This window comes from Tympanuchus pallidicinctus, unplaced genomic scaffold (assembly GCF_026119805.1).
Source record: "Tympanuchus pallidicinctus isolate F22 unplaced genomic scaffold, pur_lepc_1.0 scaffold22, whole genome shotgun sequence".
NCBI lineage: Eukaryota > Metazoa > Chordata > Aves > Galliformes > Phasianidae > Tympanuchus > Tympanuchus pallidicinctus.
Genome location: NW_026294739.1, coordinates 35433167 through 35451825, shown reverse-complemented (window position 1 = coordinate 35451825; position 18659 = coordinate 35433167). Strand labels below are relative to the sequence as shown.

Here is an 18659-nt window from a genome sequence, read left to right as displayed (position 1 = left end):
CTGTTGTACTTTGCAAATAATGACCTTTTGTGTTTTCTTGAAAAGGCTACTTACTCAATAAGTTTGATTCCATTTATTTTATCAAGTGAGTTTCTTAGAATTAATATCCTTGTGGGCTCAAAATAATGTAAATTGGAACAGATTCTTTATATAGAGCAGCTGGTTAATTTACTGAAGTATTTTGAGAAACTGCACAAGGACAATTTCATGCTGTAGCACCAGCACAAGAAGCATTTTACATCTGTTATTAGATAGTTGCAAAGGCTGAACAGCTCTGTAGAAACATCATACCATGAACACCAAGCTACCTTTAGCTATCACCTTCTTTTTATTCAGTTTTCTCTCTGCTACCTTTTCACTACACTCCAATTTTTCTGTCTTCCTGCTTTTTCTCCCTCTGCCATGCAACATCTGAGCCCTCAAATACCTTCACTTTCTCTCCTTTGTAGGCGAGAAGCCTTGAAGCATGTCTGTCTGCTGCTTTGCACTGACAGATAGGACTGGCAGCTCTGCACGTCCATAACCTGAGCAGGACTTGGCTGACTCCTTGGCATGCTGACTAGGCAGACAGCTGAGGGAAAGTAGAGCTCTCTGTAGATATTTTTGTGATAAGGGCACCTCTGGCAGAGAGGGCCTGTTATGAAAAGCTTTTTGAGATGTTTTTTGATGTATGTAGCAAGTACCAAACACAGCTGGAGCGTCAAGTTGATACGTACTTGTGTTTTGTCTGCAGCTTCTGCTATGGACTTCTTAATTTTCTCTCTTAAAGTTAACATAGATGTATATCTGATTTTATACTTAATATGGGTTGTTGTTGCAGTTTGTATCTACCAAAAATTTTATGATTGCGGCCAAAAGCCACAGAACAGTAAATTTTTTGTGTTTATTCATAGATAAATATTCATGACTATCCATTATATTATCCCATGAACACCTTCACTGGGTTGCTTATATGGATCAAATTGTAATTTGCTTAAGCAGCTGCCTGAAGTTCTGTGCTCTGATAAATACTGCATCTCATTTTAGAGCTCTGGTTTTGTTTTAAGCTTCCCATGACAGAAGGAAGGATAAGTCCTGGATAAGTCCTGCCTTTCTGGCTTTGTGAAATCTGTTTACTCTTTGTTGTTGCATTATGTTCTCATGTGTGTTCACCTCACATCCAATTTAGTTAAACAGCATGACTAGCAGTTTTCATAGTAGTCAATTACAGTGTAAACATTGAGGAATATCCCAGATAAAAGCAAACAAAGCTTTATATCAGTAGATACTTGACATTGTAGAATTCATTATGTAGAATTCTACTATATAGAAAATGGTATAGATGGAAGAACCTTGAGTCATTTAATAATTGAATATCTGAATTCTGTTAGGAGATATTTTGGTTGCTACAGGTGGAGGTGACTGTAGTATGTTTTTCTATGTAACTTTTTGTATAGAAACCTTTCTTGAACTCTTAATATTGCATGCAATACTATCAAACTTTAAATATTCAGGCATTGTAAATAAGACAACTTTACCTGTGCAAAGGGTTTGAATATCAAAAATATGGTCATATAATTTTTGCTTTTCTTAAAAGGTTGGTTATTCTGCCTTTACTCTGTAATTTTATGGTGAAATTTGTTATTAATGAAGACATGTTCCAGTATAATTTGATCATTGGTGCATGGGCTGGCAGAAGTATCGCAGATGTTAGCAGCACCGAAGGCATCTAAGTTGCAATTACACAAATTCAGTCCACTTCCATGCTTTCTCTGGAACTCCAGGGAAAAAAAAATATTGTAGAAAAAGGCAAGAGATAAAGTTGTGCTGTGCTTATCTAGAATTTCCTTAGCAAACACCCAAGTCACAAGAAGGAGATATCCTCAGCGCTTCAGAAGCTCAGGTTGCCGTTCTGCGTATCACTACCAAAAACGGAGCTCTTACTCCACTGTATTGCTTTGTTCTCTCATCAGTAGGCTATAACTCCAAAGGCAGTAATAAGGGAACTGAACTAAAGCTTTCAGTGAGAGCTGAGGAAATTCAATTTTCCAACTCTTTGAAAGCTTTCCAGCTTTGTCAGAAAAGATGTTTGCTGCAATAAAGGGTTTGGTTGGGGTTTTGTTTGTTTGTTTGTTTGTTGGTTTTTTTTTGTTTGTTTGTTTTTTGGTTTTTGTTTTTGTTTTTTACCAGAAAAGCCACCTTAATTTTTAAGGGGTGAAAAGAATGTATGCCTGAAACTGAGCAACTCTTTGTTACAGTTTTGTAAGACGTGCATGGTTGGGATTTTTTTAACGAGTTAATACGTCACAAATGCTATTTATAGTATTCACGGTTACTATTTATGTGCATACATATATAACAGCGTTTGACAAATGCCTCATTTCTCCAATTAGAGGAAAACATAGCAACAGGAAGAAACAGCGTAATATTTTCTTGTATGAAAATATATTTGGCTGTTCAGTCCTCTAATAGATCAAATCTGGGGGGCTTTTGAAAGCCTAAATATTTTTACTGTATTTTAAATTAATCTGAATGGCTTTAATAATTTGGATCTGCAAGTGAAGCTTTGTAATTAAAGTTTAATAATTAAAAAAGAGAGAAAGACTGCAGGTCTGAAATGGAGGCTTCCATTAGTTGGCAGTTTTTTTAGCACTCTCATATATTCTGCTCTGCATTTCCTCAAAATTTGTTTAAGCTGATTGAAAAACATCAGCATTGTGCACCTAGCTGTGTAGGTTCAACTAAGCTGGTTTGGATGTCCTGGTTCACACAATCAGTTCTGCTTAAAAAATAATAATAATAGCACTGCATCTACATGTAAATGCAATCACCTTCCATTAATAAAGTTCAATTGGTTTCATTTTAGCAGTTATGCTGCTTAGGTGAAGTCACCCTGAAGTAAGCTGTTGAGGACATTCAGTAAGTTTATGTCAGCATAATGGAAATAGAAGGAATACGTCTTCATTCAGATATAACAGAACAAGTTCTGTATGTGTTACAGACAACACATAATTCAGTGTTCAGACAAGACTTTCAAAAGGTCAATGGTATGGATTGCTTCAAATTTTATATGCCAGACTTTGAAAATAAGGAGACAGATATGGAGATGATCAGAGCAATTTTTCAGTATCAAACTGCAAGGATTTTGTGAGGTTTGGCTGCCTAACATCATGAACTTTTTCATAAAATTTCCGACTGACAGGCTGAAACCACTGAAAACCATATCTTAAAATGGTGTTTTCTTACTCTAAGCTTTTTGAAGCAATGAACTTACTGACTTTCAATTTAAAACCAAAACATTTATGAGAACACCATATTCTGAGTTCACAGCACGTGATATCACTGAGTGCTTCCAGATGGCTTTTTTTTTAAAAAAAAAAAAAAAAATCTGCAAGAAAAGATGTGTGCGCTGTTAATAAGAAAATTTAAGTGTTGAGGTCTTTAAAGGAGAATTGATACACAGCATGTACAGGTGAAGGCTGCCTTGTGTTTCTTTTTTTTATATATATATAAAAGTCTTGTTTATAGTACCAGTTTTATTGGTCAAGTAAAGAAAACTGTGAAGCAACAACTCCTTTCTCCATCTTGCTTGCTTACACTTCAGAAAGCTTAAAGAACAGTCTTAATGTAAGCAGTAAATCTCACCCTTCTACTGAAGATTGAATGGTATTTTCAGGTTTTCTTGGTATAAGTAGAAATCTGTCCACAATAATTTTACAACATGGCAAATATTAGAGTTGCAGTTTAAATTAAATTTGAAATATTTTCATAAGTAAATTAATTATTGGTAATTGCAAACTTCAGATGACTACTAATTAAACATTAAAATAAATTAAGCAATAAATTACTAACAACAGTCTGTCATTTTTTTATTTTTAATTGGTTTTTATGCTTCTCAGATAAACATTTGTCCTTTTTATTACTTTTTGCAATTCTAACTGAAGCACTTACAGTAACTATCAAACTTTTGTAGGAATTGATAGATGCAAGTGGAATAAAGCAAGAAATCATTTCAGTGATCTCCCATATTTATAGTCAGTCCACTTTAAAATAAACTAGAACCTTTTACTTGCCATCCTCCCAAGTCCTGCTTAGCTAATTTCATTTTAAGGCAGGTTAAATAAAAGCATTTGTACTGTGTAGTAGGAAGCATTTCTTTCTGACCTTTGCATATGATTTACTTACATCTTGAAGCATAAGATTTCATCATCCTTATCCAAGTAGGCATAAGAATCAGTATTAGAGGCCATGAAATTATTCAGTGCTTTTAAGAATTCTAATGCAGTATCTAACTCTCTAAACTCTTTAAAGGCTGACTGCACACACTGTATGACATTTTCCTTTATTTCCTTTAATTTAGTTGACATTCATTTCATTTGTATAATGGAAAAAAAAAAAAGGAAGACCTAAGTTACAGTCTCCTTATAATCCTAAGTATTTCACTCAAAAGTCATTTGAAAAACCTTTCAATATGAAGTATCACACCTTGTTCTTCTGGGAGAAGTCCTTCAGAAATCAGCATTACTGAGACAGCTTTTTAAAGAAAATCCTTTGTTGTGTTACAGCGTGAAAGAGTATTCAATATTTTGTTCATTTTTAAAACAAAGCCAAAGTTAATGAGAAAAACGTAACATTCAACAAATCCTGACACTGCTGTCGTATTTAAAAACAACACCAGCAACAACAACAAAAACTGTGTCTATTGAGCACGTCATTTGGTTTGCAGTGCTGGAGTATGCTTTAAACTTCTCAGTCTGTGAAGGGCTGAATTCACTGTGGTTTTTGAGATGCTGATATCATACCGTGGCATCAGACCACTTGCTAAGAAGCCTTCTAGGGAGTGAACATAGAGTCCACAAAGGATCTGAATCAGTTTGCTGGACATTAAGATTACAAGGTTTTATTTAAATGGAGTAATTGGCCACCTTGAAATGGCATGTTAGTGAATTTGTAGATAACTGCATGCTTCTGTTTTCCTACTGTCCTTTCTGGAGGGAAACAATGTTATTTTTACCATCTAGTCTCTCATTCAGTTCTTTATTATTGAATGCCCTGGATAGGATGTAACTTGCAACAGCTGTTATCCCATCGTCATTAAATCAAATTATGATGTGAGAATTTGTTTGTGAGCATTTTCTCAGCTGATTGTGTGACACAAGAAAAAACATTAATTGCTGATTACTGTTAGCAAGAAGTACAGTGAACCTTTTCATGGTGAGTCTGGGCTTTTGAGTGGAGCAGTAAATGGGGAGACTTGCTGCCAGCCATGCCTAAATAAATATGAATAACTCATTTCACCTCAACTTGTAACAAATAGCAGTTTGACACATAAAAGGTGCTTGAAAGAATTCTCTTTTACCTGGAAATCTGAAGTAGTTAAGAAACATTACAATTAAGTGCCCATTAATAGTTGGGAAGTGTGGGACTGAGACATTAAAAATTTTAAAAATCACACTTCTGTAATTGCCCCTGAAACGTGCTTGCATGGAAGGGTTTTTTCCAAAAGCTTATTTCTTATTTTCTAATTTCATTTCAGCTGGACAGCTGAGCCAGTCAGCACATTTTGCTCTCCAGTTGCCATACAATGTTCTGGGCTTGGGACGTAGTGCTAACTTCCTTGACCATTTGTATGTTGGAATTCCTCGTCCTTTAGGAGAAAAGGTTAGCTGAAATTCATGATTCTCAAGCTAATATTTCTGGTATTATCTTTCATAATAGAGAAAATGAATATGAAAATTGCTAATGACACTTATTTCATAAGTATGAATATCAAGGTAAATTTGAATACAGAAAAAGGTTTGCCAAAAAAAATACACTGATACGTTGCACGTGTGGTTTTTTAAGGTGGGTGTAAGCTCCAATGCCAACAATGAAACTAAAAGATAACTGAAGCTGTGCATAAGCATTAGTCATACGGTGCTTGTTTAAATGATAAATGTGTATTAGACCTGGTGGTCCAATTATTATGGTCTCAGCTGTAAGATTTCCCTGGGGCTGCTCTGGCTGGTCTGTAAACTCACACAATCCTTTCTAGCGCAGTGATAGCACCATGATCAATATGACAGGAGGTAGAGGTTACTGCGATCGTCTAATCTTGAGGTGAAACATTAAAGGCTCCTGACTGTCCAGAGTCCTTAAAAAAAATCTGATTATATTGCTTTGAAAAATGAGGTACTTGTATCAGTGTACCCATGATATTCTGGTTTAGATAATTGGTAAAATTCCTTTGTAAAACTGGTTCTTTTTTTCCTTGGCTGTTACGTTGTTGCGTTGCATCTGCGTTTTGAGCAGATACTGTGTTTCATGTCAACAGCACTTCTCTTGCTTTACACTTCGTTGTTTTTAAAGTGCTTTGGAGCTTTCAGAATAAAAGACTTACATAAACATAAGGGAAAAAGTCACTTAAAAAAAAAAAAGCAATCACTTCTGAGGTTTTCTTTTTTCCTTTTCCACATTTCGACAGAGAAAATACTTTGTTTTTAAGTGTGGTGACTTGTTAGGAATTGACATAGCCTTTGTTTTACTTTCAGTCCATAAGGAAACAAGAATGGACAGCTATCATACCAAACTCCCAGCTTATAGTCATCCCATATCCTCATAATGTTCCTCGAAGGTAACTTCTTCATTCTGAATTGCACATCACAAAATTACATAATGCCTAATTTAAAATCTGTGTTCTTTTTTTTTCTCCTTTTTTCTTTTAAGTTGTATAGAAAGTGGGTCTAAAAGCAATGAAGGAGAGGGACTCGGTTCTGGTACTGTTGTTGCCGCTATGTCTGGACAGAATATTTTTGAGTATTTACATACAATTTTATGTAGTAACCATAAGCAATCGAAATCTATTACCAGCTGAACTCCTGTAAATAATAACATATTTGCTGGGTTTACCAGCTTTTTTTTTCTTTCTTTCTTTTTTTTTTCTTTTTTTTTTTTTTTACAAATTGTAAGCATGGTAATGATTGAAGCAAGCATTTTGGTTTCACCAAACATGCAATCTCTGCCCAGTTGTACATAAAAGCTTCAGTTTAGCCCTTCTGATCACGCTATCTATTGCCACAGGTATGAATATTTTCCCTTAAGTAAAGGTGAAGGGGTTATTTATAAATAAGCTTTTCAACATTGAATTCATTTGGAAATTAAAATGTTTGTCTCAGAAATGAAGCATGTTTCTGTCGTTGCTGTTAGAGAAAACATTGGTTGCATTACAGCTGCATTTTGCCGCTTGATCTACTAGTGAGGTCAGCTGTGTTTATCATGCAGGAATGATTCTGACATCAGTTTCAGCAGCTAATTTTACAGAGTACTACAGAACAAATAACAGTTGAGGAGTGATGTGCCACTTGAGTTACTAATTAACAACCACAGGAATAACATCTGGCAGATGGAGAAAATTTAGTTGCAGTGTTAAGGTATTTAAAGGTATGCATTATGAAGAATTTTCTCAGTCATCCATAAGCTATTTCTGCTTTTTTTAGAGAGCAAGTTTATGACCACTGAACTGTGGTGAATAGAATTCCAAAAGAATTAAGATTTCCTAAAAAACACTTCTTAATTTATAATTCCTTTTAATATAAATATGCAGTTTCCTGCGAGGACGTGGTACTGCCTCAGTATAGAGGATCATGCTGATAGCTTTCCCATGACAAGAAGTCTGAAGGATAAAAAGAGTGTTACTGAGCCTTGGAAACCCACAACATTCTAGGGATGCCTTCCAGAAGACCTTCAAGTGCTTTGTTTCGTTGCTTTCCAGTATTTTTCTGCCATAGCCAACTGGTTCTGCTGCCTACAACTAGTATAAAAGTCAGTCTCTGAGGATGCTCATAGCATTCCTGGATAAATAAGCTCAATTTCAATGGCAATGCTTGAAAATAATTGTTATGCATTTCCAAGTAAACACCATTAAGCTCCAGTCTCCAAGTACAGACACTGGGTTTTTATGGACCAGGCTGCTACTTATCTCAATACTAGCAAGTTATTTTGATCTTTGTAAGTGAAATGTTTTCTACTTCCTAATTAAGAGTATTAATATTTCTTTGGATTTTCCTCTTTTGTGCAGCTGGAGTGCCAAGCTATATCTGACCCCAAGTAACATAGTGCTGCTAACAGCTATAGCCTTAATTGGTGTCTGTGTTTTTATCCTGGCAATAATTGGCATATTACACTGGCAAGAAAAGGTAAGTTTAATTAGCTGTATTTTTCTGTATTTTCTATGCTATTTAACATTTCCTTATATCTTATAGGCTTGTACATCTTTGAGCAGCTTTATATAATTTCTGACACAGACTGCATTAATTCCCTAAAGGTGTGGATTTGTCATTAATTTGGTATTTATTGCAAGCTTAAAAATTGGCATTGTTTCTACTTAAGCTTGAAGGCACTTGAAAAGGGAAATGAAGAAAGGATTGATAAGCTTTTGCCATTAAACTGTTATTGCCAACAAAATGAGAAGTTTTTGGTTCATATCTAAGCTTTCTACGTTGCAGTTTTTAGAAGTACAATATTAGAAAAAGGGAACATAAATTCAATTTACTTAGCTTGAGTTGCTGGTAATCTAAAAAAGAGGAAAAACATTTCTTTTTTCTGTAACTATCTTTGCTGATTGCATTCACATTAGCATTCAAGAGTGTATAGGGAGACAATTGTGTGCATATTGGCTGCTTTGCTCTATGTGTCTGAATTATACATGCAGTGTATAGAAATCTATTGATTTGCAGAAGCATTTTGAAAGGGGCCTTTCATGTCACAAAAGAAATGCATTCCCATTTTTCTTAACTATGCAGTTCGCAATCATATCCAACTGGCAGGATTGCCAATAAATGCTACTGCATACCCAAACCATAATCTTAGCTGTCAAATAAAATTACTGCACATTTTGACATGGTAGAACTGTTTGTTATTTTGTGCTTGTGGAAATAAAATGACCTTGTTAAACATTCAGATAGGCTTTGCGCATGCTTCATATTTAAATGTTACTTGTCTGTCATTCTCCACTCTTCAAAATGTTAAATATGGTCTCCAAATCACAGTGATGCTGGGAACGCAACACACACAGCAAGGAAATACAAATGTTGTGATGACTGCCCTTAACGTGTCCTAATGTACCAGGAAAGCATTACTAAGTGATAGCTTGGACTGTCACTGCCTGGGTTTAACTCTGTCTCCAATATGTCTAAAGCAACAGGAGTAAAAAAAAATGTTTGGTCTCTGTGTTGTGAAGGACTATGTATAATTCCATCTGGAGAAACTGAGGTTCAACAACAATGTTTAAAGCTTTCTTTGCTAACAATAATTTCTTTATTTCAATATAAAGAAGCACTCAACCTGGAGTGGGTGCTTTCTGAGCCATTTCAAGCCCCCTTCATTAAGCGCGTGTGAATAAAGCGGTGTTGGTCATGTGTTAAACTCCTTTGCAGCAGCCTGCACCTTGCACAAAATAGGCACACATATTTGGTTAAATTGTGTATTTTTAGATCACTGTGTAAACAGTTGTTAATTCCTTTAATTTTCAAATGCCCTTCCCATTGATTTTTACCTTCCCAGTTTTAGAAAAAAGTGGTTGAGGTACAGAACAAGTGAAAGTCCTGACCAAGGCAGTATTGTGAGCCAGTGGCATGACTGGGACTGTTTTCTGCCTCTTCCAGTAATCCTTTCATAAGAATACTGTTCTGCCTCAATGCTGTTTTCCCTGCAGACTTCTAGAGTACCTATCACAAAGAAAGAAAGGGGAAATGCACTGGCAGCTGCAATCTCTCCTTTTTCCCCAGAGGATGTATCTGTATGTAAGCGGCCGTGCTTTACTCAGCAGTTAAAAGAAAGCATGTACTTTGACCTCTGCAGATAAGGAGCAGCAGAAGTCCTTTGTCTGCAATAGTTCTTAGGCATTCAGCTGCCAGCCGTTACTGTGCTGTTTAAGTAACTGTAGTATTTGGGGATATTATGTTGCTCTGGCATTCCTTAGAAATTTTGATCCATTACAAAAAAGTGAATGGCTTTGAGTTATTAGTGTTTACTTTTGATACATCAGATAAAAGAGAAGCTGAGGAAGAATTGAAGCCGTTATTTCATCTTATAACAATATAGTTGCCACATTTCCTGTATTTTGATTCTTTTTAATTTGCTTTGTGAACTTGGGACTAGTCAGGTGAACACCAGGCATTGATGATAATCCTTGCTAGGGAAGTTTTGATGAGTTCATCACAATATCAGTTACCGACAAATTTTGAAGTCGTATTTTTTTCATGAAGCAGACAAGAAATGGAGTGAAAATTGCTTTCAAAGTGAGCCTGCATAACACTGTGGAATGTGACAAGCATTTTAATTTAGCAAAGTATGCCACTCCCCTTTTCCCACCCCATTTTTGACATTCAGAATACTACTGGCATTGATAAAGACCCTGCCAAAAAGCCAGGCAGATGTACCTTAAACCTCACTGACAGTCATGCTGCTGCCACAAAATGCCATAAAATCCAATAGTTAGATGACAGCTCGACTGCTGCCACAGAACGCAGTAAAATCCATAGTTAGCCCACTGGAATCACTGTCATAAATAAACAGTGTGTGATGAGGAAATCTCTGGCCTTGAGCCAGAGCAGATGACGAACTTTAATGGCAGAACACATGCACTGATTTCTACCAAAATCATCATGTATATGTATTGACTTGGGTACAAATCTGAATGCCCACACAACAGCATACTGTAAAGGCTTATCTTCATTTTACTCATTCACCAGAAAAAGCATTTACATTTGTTTTGCTGCGTTTTCTTATACTGGGATTTATAGGGATTGTCTGTCATGAGAAAAACACCGGTTGCTCAAAAGATTCACTGTGCACTCCAAGCTCCTGAGAGAGGAGCTCTCCTCTTCTGTCACTGCTTTCAAACACAAGGGAGGCAGTGAGGAGAGAACGTGCTATAGCACCTTCCATGGGTTCTAGGTGCAGTTTCACTGTGCGTCTCTTCTCCAAGCACAATCCAAGCTGCTCTTTCAGCAGATCAATGTGTGTTCCACATCAATAAGTGGGGAAATACATCCTCTCACATTTTCTGAACACAAAAACATGGAACAGTCCTCTTTTTTTAGCCTACTCGGTGCTGTTAATTGTTAGTTGGACTGCTGTCTTTGTCTGAATTTGTATTTAACATTTCAATTTAAAAAATCTAAGTGTAATGTAGATGACAACATTTACAGTTAATGCAAAGTGATTTTATCTCGTATTAGGCTAAATACGTACACACCAGGAACCGTCCTTCGGTTTTGAAATATTCCTTTCATAAAAGCATTATTAGAACAAGAGAAAATAATGGGTCATAAATGCTAAAACAGCTGAGTATTAACAGCAGAAGCCAATTTTGAGTCGATTATTGCTATTACAAACTGACATCATTTAAAAGCTAATTATTGAGGTTTTACTAAGCTTTTTGCCTTTTGTCAGATGAATGGCTTGGAAAAAAAAATGAACCGTTCTCTGACATTTGACAACACGTTTCTGTAACTGCATTGCTCTGAATCCCACAAACTGCTTAGCTTTTTTATTTTATTTTTCAGAAAGCAGATGACAGAGAGAAGCGACAGGAAGCTCATCGGTTCCATTTTGATGCTATGTGACATGCCTTAATATTTATGGAGGAGCTGCTATTCGTTTGCTAAATTGAAATACTAAATTCTGATTTGTAAAATGATTACTATGGAAAATACTGCTGGTGTGCTATTTGTAAATGTTGCATTATTTGGTATTTATTTGGAACATATTAAAAATAGACCTGAATGTCTCTTAAGGCCTTCCAGAAAAAAAACTAAAACAAAAACAAAAAAAGCCTGTATATAATAGCATTTGGTCTTTATTTAACAGAAGTGTACATTAATTTTTCATAGTAAAAGGGATAATTTTGCATGTACCGTTGTTTACATACCACCAGTTCTTTAGTAATATATTTGATAAAAAGCTGTGTAAATAAAGATTAGTATTTTAGTGAGCAGAATACTTTGTACCACTGACATTGGTATTGTTATTTACACATTCCTGCAAAGTAAACTGCATTTCTGAAAATTAATCTTGAGCAATTTCTCAGATGACATAATCATTAATTGATTGCTTAACTGAAAGTATTCTGTATTTCTCATTGTTTAAGTTCATATGTGCAATTGCTAAAGAATTGGGAAACTCAAAGAAACCTTCAGTGTTGATGGTAGTTCAGTACTTGTGGGATAGATGCGGTATTTATACGTTAGTTCTAGAAAGATGATGGCACATTAAAAAGAACTGAAGTAATAAAATGTATCAGTGTGACACAAAGTGCTTTTGTAATTATACCATAACCTTAGGTCTTTTAGAAAGGCCTAACGACATGAAAACAACTTCTGTGGGTTCTGCTCTTATAAGAAGGGTGGGGGGCTTTGTATTTGGCTGGTGCTTTTTTAAAGACACGAGAGGAAGAATTCTGGAAGGGAAGGAGAATGAGGATTGACTCCCTAGAATTCATGATTAATAGATGAAATGTACAGAGATTAAATAGCATAGGACACTCGGAGTAAGCAGTGCCTAAATATCATAAGGTTGTAATAACTACAGAAGCAGAGGGGCTCAATTCTATATAGATGGTGATAATGTTACCATTGCTCGATATAATTAAATTCCTGACATAGTCTATAAAAATAATCATGCTTGCATTTAATAGTTGTTCCTATATTCTCAGTGAGTTTACATGATTTATTGTACATTTAAAGCTGTCAGCTGGCATTCCTAATAAATCCCATTTGATATATAGAATACACTTTATCATCAAACTAAAAAGTGTTGTTCTTACAGGCAGTCACCTCAGTAGAGATAGTGGTCAGTGAGAACTCCTTATCTCCTCCACCCGGGCACCTGTCCTGTAAGCTTACATACATGTGTCAATACAGGAAGAGTGAAGGGAGAGCAGGTACAAAGCTTGAACCGATTCAGTCCTCCCTGAAGCTATTTGTTACCACAGCAGTGCTGAAGGGACCCACTGTAACAGCAGCTCCAAGTCAAAAATCTGAAAGGTACTGAAAAGCTACTAAGTTCTGTAGTTTTTACAAGATACTTGTAATTTGAACTGATCCGATTCTCACAAAGCAGACTTTCAAATTACATTTCCCTTAGTTTTCAGGAAAGCGTATTTCTTTAATACACACCTTTAATATTTCTCTTAGAGTAGTGTGGAAAGGTAGATTATTTAGATAAATCCTTCGGGGTGCTGTACTTTTTAAACCCCACTGCTACAATTCTCTCCCATCAGCAAAAGTAATAACAGGTTTCATAATCAAGAGGAAGCACAGTCTAATGTGATCTCTGTTTTTCGGATGGTTGGAGAATAAGGCTAAATGCATAATGCCACTGTGGCTCCAAAGTCATCTGCAGCCCTCTATCGCAATATAATAAACATACATTAGCCTCCTTATGTTTTTTGGAAAAAATAATTAGGAATGAAATAACCTCATGCTGACATTTAAGCTGTTACCCAGTTAACGAAGCAATGAACTCAGCATCTCGTGCTTTAAGGTGGTTTGCATGCTCAGTAGTGCATTCTTACATCACTTCGTGTACAATACTTTCTTGGAGCTTTAATAGCTTTCTTATAATAAACTGTGACAGGTTGTAACTATTCACAGCTTGTCTTATAACACCGATGCATATTATTCTGAATTAAGGCATTAAATGGTGTTAAACCTCTTGTCAAAAGTTTCACATCATATTTGACTTTCATGGACATCAAAAATTTGTGTTGTTAAGGTTGTTACCCTTCTATCAGTAGGTTTTAGAAAGCAACATTCATTAGAACGTGTGTTTCCAGGTAATCTTCAGTGTAGCTGAGAACTGAGAAACAGCTTTAACTGCATACATTTTCAAAATGCATCCACCATAATACAGCCCTGGTAAGAAATGCTATTGGAAGGCTTCTTCAGTGTGAAATCTCACCTATATAAAAATACTGTTGACATGCCAACTGACAGATGGCTGTTGAAATACCAGCTTGCTTTGTTCTCATTTTCCATGAGAAGCTTTAAGACTGAATCTTCCTACTAAATTTATCATTAATGCAGTATAATCCCCAACAAAAGAACCAACTCTTCTGCTGCAGATTAATAGGCATATTCTATATAGTGTGATATCTCTCCAATGATCATGTGGCCATCCTTAGTAACAGAAAGCTGCTCTAAAAAGATTTGCTACAACTAATTAAAGTGATCATTATGAATGCACTGAGTCAATTCAGGACTCCTGTAACTCCTTTCAGACAAATGCCATTTACATAGAAGAGAAGAATTCAACCCTGTAAGTTTCTACTGCATTAGTGTATAGTCATCAGAGCTTAGTTTTGTTGAAGCAGTGTAAAAATGCAAACTGTGCCAGCTTTAAACATACTGATAACCATAAGAAATATTATTTAAAATCCAGAAAGTAAAATTATGCTTGGAATGATCACAGATATTGCAAGTAAACATTATGAAGACCAGTGATTTCACAAAAGTTTCAATAACTTGAACGCATTCTAAAGGAACAGTCAAATTCCAATAGGAACCTAAAGGGGGGTGTAAAAAAGCTGAGGATGAACTCTTTGGCAGGGTCTGTTGTGATGAAGGGGAAATGGTTTCAAACTGAAAGAGGGGAGATTTAGATTGGAGGTAAGGAAAAGGTTTTTTAGAATAAGTGTGGCGAAGCACTGCAATGTGTTGCTGAGAGAGGTGGTAGATGCCTGTCCCTGGAGATGTTTGAGGTCAGGCTGGACCAGGCTCTGAACAACCTGCCTCGCTGTAGGTGTCCCTGTTCATTGCAGGAGAGTTGGACTAGATGACCTTTAAAGATCTGTTCCAACTCAAACAGTTCTCTGATAATTCTATGATAAATATTTTGATCAAAAACAGACTAAAATCAAGAAATTGAGCTGTGTTTCTTTAGGCTGCTGTGCTGTTTCAGTAGCCATTCTATTATTTCTTCCCCCTGATTTTGGCAACTGGAATTTTGTATTGAGGCTCTGGTGATACTGGCTGCCGCTGCCACTTAGAAAGTATCAGCCATGCAGTACAGTCATTATAATCAACTCCTGTTTTCAGTGAATAATGAAATCCCTTGTCTGCTACCTTAAAAAACAAAACAAAACAAAAACAACAAAAAGAAGATGCTAACCTTACTGCATGATTTGAGATAGAATATATCCACAAATCTCTCTAATACTCTGATCTAATAGTATTATGTAGCAAATACAAAAATGTGCAGGAAACTTTCTGAAGACAATCAGTATTCTTAACAGATTATTAGAAAGTTTGCACTATTCTTCTTTCTCAGTAGTAAATAACAGAAGTCAGTTATGTGTTCATGTATGATTACATATGATATGACCACAATAAGAGGTCCTTCATTTTCCATCATTTTTCTAATTAAAAATTACACATAGGTTGCTCCTAAAGTAATGAGCACAAAGAGCACAATAACACAGTTTGAGCAAATTCTCAGCTATAAAACATCGTTGTTTAACACAGTCATCACCTTCACTATGCATTTTCACCAGCCATGAAGAAGAGCCTGCATGCTGTGCCTGTAAAAGTTCTCCACTGTCTTGGTCATCGCTGGTAAAACACACCTCCCACTGCCTCACACCCACAGTTTGGTCTCCTTAAACATTCCACCAGAGTCGATGAATGTCAATGGGTGCCATTTTTTCAACATGGAGAATTTCAGTGAGGCTCCTTTGCTTCATATGCATCTCCATGTCAGACACCATTCTGTCAGACTGCCCCTCTGCTGCCATCTGTCACTGGAATATTGTGGGGAAGGTTCAGCCTCTGCTGCCGTGCACCAACATAACAAAACAGGAGGTATTACTTATGTAGCAGACCTTGTATAAAACTACCTAAAGCACTTAATCCTACTGACAAACATAAGTAACAGAACAGTTAAAATGTTAATCCGAACTTCTTTTCATAACAATTCACTTTTAGCATCTGTATTTTTGCAAACTCTTTTAAAAACAATACACAGGTGACCCCAAACAAAGCCAAAACCCGACTGCTGGGGAAGGCTGCTTGTGATGTGCAATCTGCTACCAGGGAGTAGCAAATACGTGAGGCAATATTAAAATTTAAGCTTCTAGGAAAAAGAGTAATTTAAAAGTTTTAAGGAAGGAAGAACTTGAAAAGAATCGGAATCAGTTCTAATAATGGAAATGTGGAAATGTAAGCCTTATTCAGGCAGCTATTAACTATACCAGAATGAGTGGCCTCATTGCCTCGCATGAACTGCTCCTACTCAGAAATAGACAACTCAGTAGAGCAGCAGAATACACAACCGGTCATCCCAAAGCAGTTTTCAATCTTTGTTCACTCCAAAACTCACGTTTAATTAACTGAAGCTTAGTGCCAATCTGACCTGATGGCACAACATTTTCTTCCCTGGAAGCCAGCATCCTGCAGGCTCAGAAAATGGGAACTGAAAGTTTCTCTGACCTGTCACTAATTCACTATATAATAATTGAAAGCACCACCTATAATGAGAACTGTAACAAGACAAAGAAACAGGGATGTCCAGATAAGGAATTCTACTGAAAGCAGCAGTAAATGATGGCAGAATGTGCCCAAACTCTCGAGCTAATGCTTATAGCCATGTCTCCCACACTGACAGCTTGATGCAGCCCTGGGATAAGAGAAGGCAATACTGCACTCCCCAAGTGTGTAACAGCTCTGTGTAACCTCCTAATGGACAAACTGGAAGTGGAACTTTCAGTTAAATGCACTGTAGTAGAGTGGTTCTTTGCAGCTACCGCCAACTTGTCCTGAGCATGAGACGTTTCTATTTTTCCTCCTATTTCTTTTCTGTGAAATAATTGACTACAAATCACTTCCTTGAATGCACATTCGGCTTGCAGCCTGAGAATCACATTACTTCTCTCTTGTATCGTGAGTAATAAAAATACCTGAGCCAGATTTTGCCCTCAGCTCCACTGTGCATTCCAAACAAAAGCAACCCCAGCTCCCAGCAGTCTGCACAGCAGCACCATCCGTTTTCATTTTGTGCTCATGTGCTGCAGAGAGGATAAAGAACTGTGCATGCTGCACAGAAATGGTAGAAATTATTGCTCTGTTAAGCATTTGCTAGGGTTGCTACAGCAAACATTTCTTTGAGCAGAGAAGAAAAATACAAAGCAGACCAACCTAATGAGGATATATCTTCATACAGGAATGTTCGCGTGGAGTTTGCCATTTCATCATACCACTATAAAAACACACAGTTATGAAGTGGGTACAAAGATATCACTTTATCCATTGCTGGAATGCAGCAGCTATTTAGCAATTCATGGGAAAACGACCCTTTGAGGAGCAACTGGATCATCTCTGCTTGAAATTGAAAGGACAATTCGAGTAAGCGGAATAATATAATTATGTAACTTGGGATTTTGCCACAGCATTGAGCTTAATACTTCATCAAGCTTCTTAGAACGCTGAAATGGATCTCTAATGCCCAGAAAGCTCCGGCCCTTTGTTTACAGGTCTCAGCTGCCCCTTCGGGCCGGCGCTGGGAGGAACAAGGGCCCCCGCATCCCCCACCCCGGTGCCTCCCACCGCGCACCGGAGCTGGCAATCGCGCCGACTCGAAGAGCCCGAACCGTTTAAGTGCTAAGCTGGAACAGAGTGACCTTTTCTAACAGGATATGCTGACCTTTGAGCGTCGTAGGAAGAACTCATTCAAACACAAAGCACCAAACCACGAGGGAATCAGCTTCCCATCTTACAACCACGTTCGAGAGAGGCCCTCTCGCTCGCGCAGCCGGAGCTGCAAGTTGCAGTTCTGCATCTATTGTTGTCAGTCGGATGGGTTCCACATCGCCCCTGCGAGGCCCCCGAGCCCCGGCCGCCCCCGCCAGCCGCCGGGAGCCGCATAGAGGCGCCGCGAGGAGCACTCGGCCCCGAGCATCCCTGTTTGGCGATTCGGGACCCCGAACACACCGCAGCCCCAGCGATCGGCGGCGCGGGGAAAAGCCTTCCTGCGCCGAGATTCCCGTGCTGCCTACGGGAAAGTTGAAAAAATCGTCCCCTCGGCAGCGGCGGCCAGCCCCGCCGTGCCCCTGCCCTACCTCGGGCTATTCCCCGAGTGCCAGCTCCCCTACAGCTAACCCGCCGTGATGGATCGCCGCGGGGATGGCAGGCGATGGGCTGGGTGCGCCTTTTTATTAACTTCTCGAAAGTAATAGCTCCATTTGAGCTGTCGCTCGCCAGACGACAGCAACACAATAGAGTGTGATGGAGTCCTCTCGTAGCTCAGGCTCCAGGCGGCACAACGCAGCCGTACGGGCGGCTACCGCCGCGCGGGCCCCGCCACGAGGAACGAGAGGAAAAAGAGGAGGGCACCGGCTGCTTTCCACCCCGATCGCAGCCGCCGCGATGCCCGACAAAGGCGGCGGACGGGACCCGGATTCCCCCGAGCCACCGCATACCGGGGCGGCGACCCGGGCTCCTGTCGGCAGAAGGGAAAACCCCGGCAGCCGGGCGGGTGGCCGGTCCCAGAGCCTCACGCCCGGCGGAGCCCCCGGTGCCGAATTCTCTCCGCCGGACGGGGCGAGGGCGGCGGCCGCCCCCGCTCGGTACCTGCCGGGCGGGAGGAGCGCGGCCGCCCCGCCGGCTGCGGCAGCTCGCGGGGCTCCGCGGGGGGCGGGCACATGCGTA

General features: G+C 38.4%; 1 protein-coding gene and 1 long non-coding RNA gene across 2 annotated transcripts in view; one reads left to right on the top strand and one right to left on the bottom strand.

Annotated features, from left to right (window-relative positions):
* Positions 1-12273, top strand: part of ITFG1 (integrin alpha FG-GAP repeat containing 1) — a 68815-nt gene extending 56542 nt beyond the window's left edge. Inside the window, exons 15-18 of the mRNA XM_052685614.1 lie at positions 5516-5640; positions 6510-6592; positions 8036-8153; positions 11526-12273. Of these exons, the coding sequence (XP_052541574.1) occupies positions 5516-5640; positions 6510-6592; positions 8036-8153; positions 11526-11585 (386 nt within the window). The 3' untranslated portion in view covers positions 11586-12273. The remainder of the gene's footprint in view (positions 1-5515; positions 5641-6509; positions 6593-8035; positions 8154-11525) is intronic.
* Positions 1-18659, bottom strand: part of LOC128081901 (uncharacterized) — an 82393-nt gene that overhangs the window by 5632 nt on the left and 58102 nt on the right. The window lies entirely within an intron of this gene.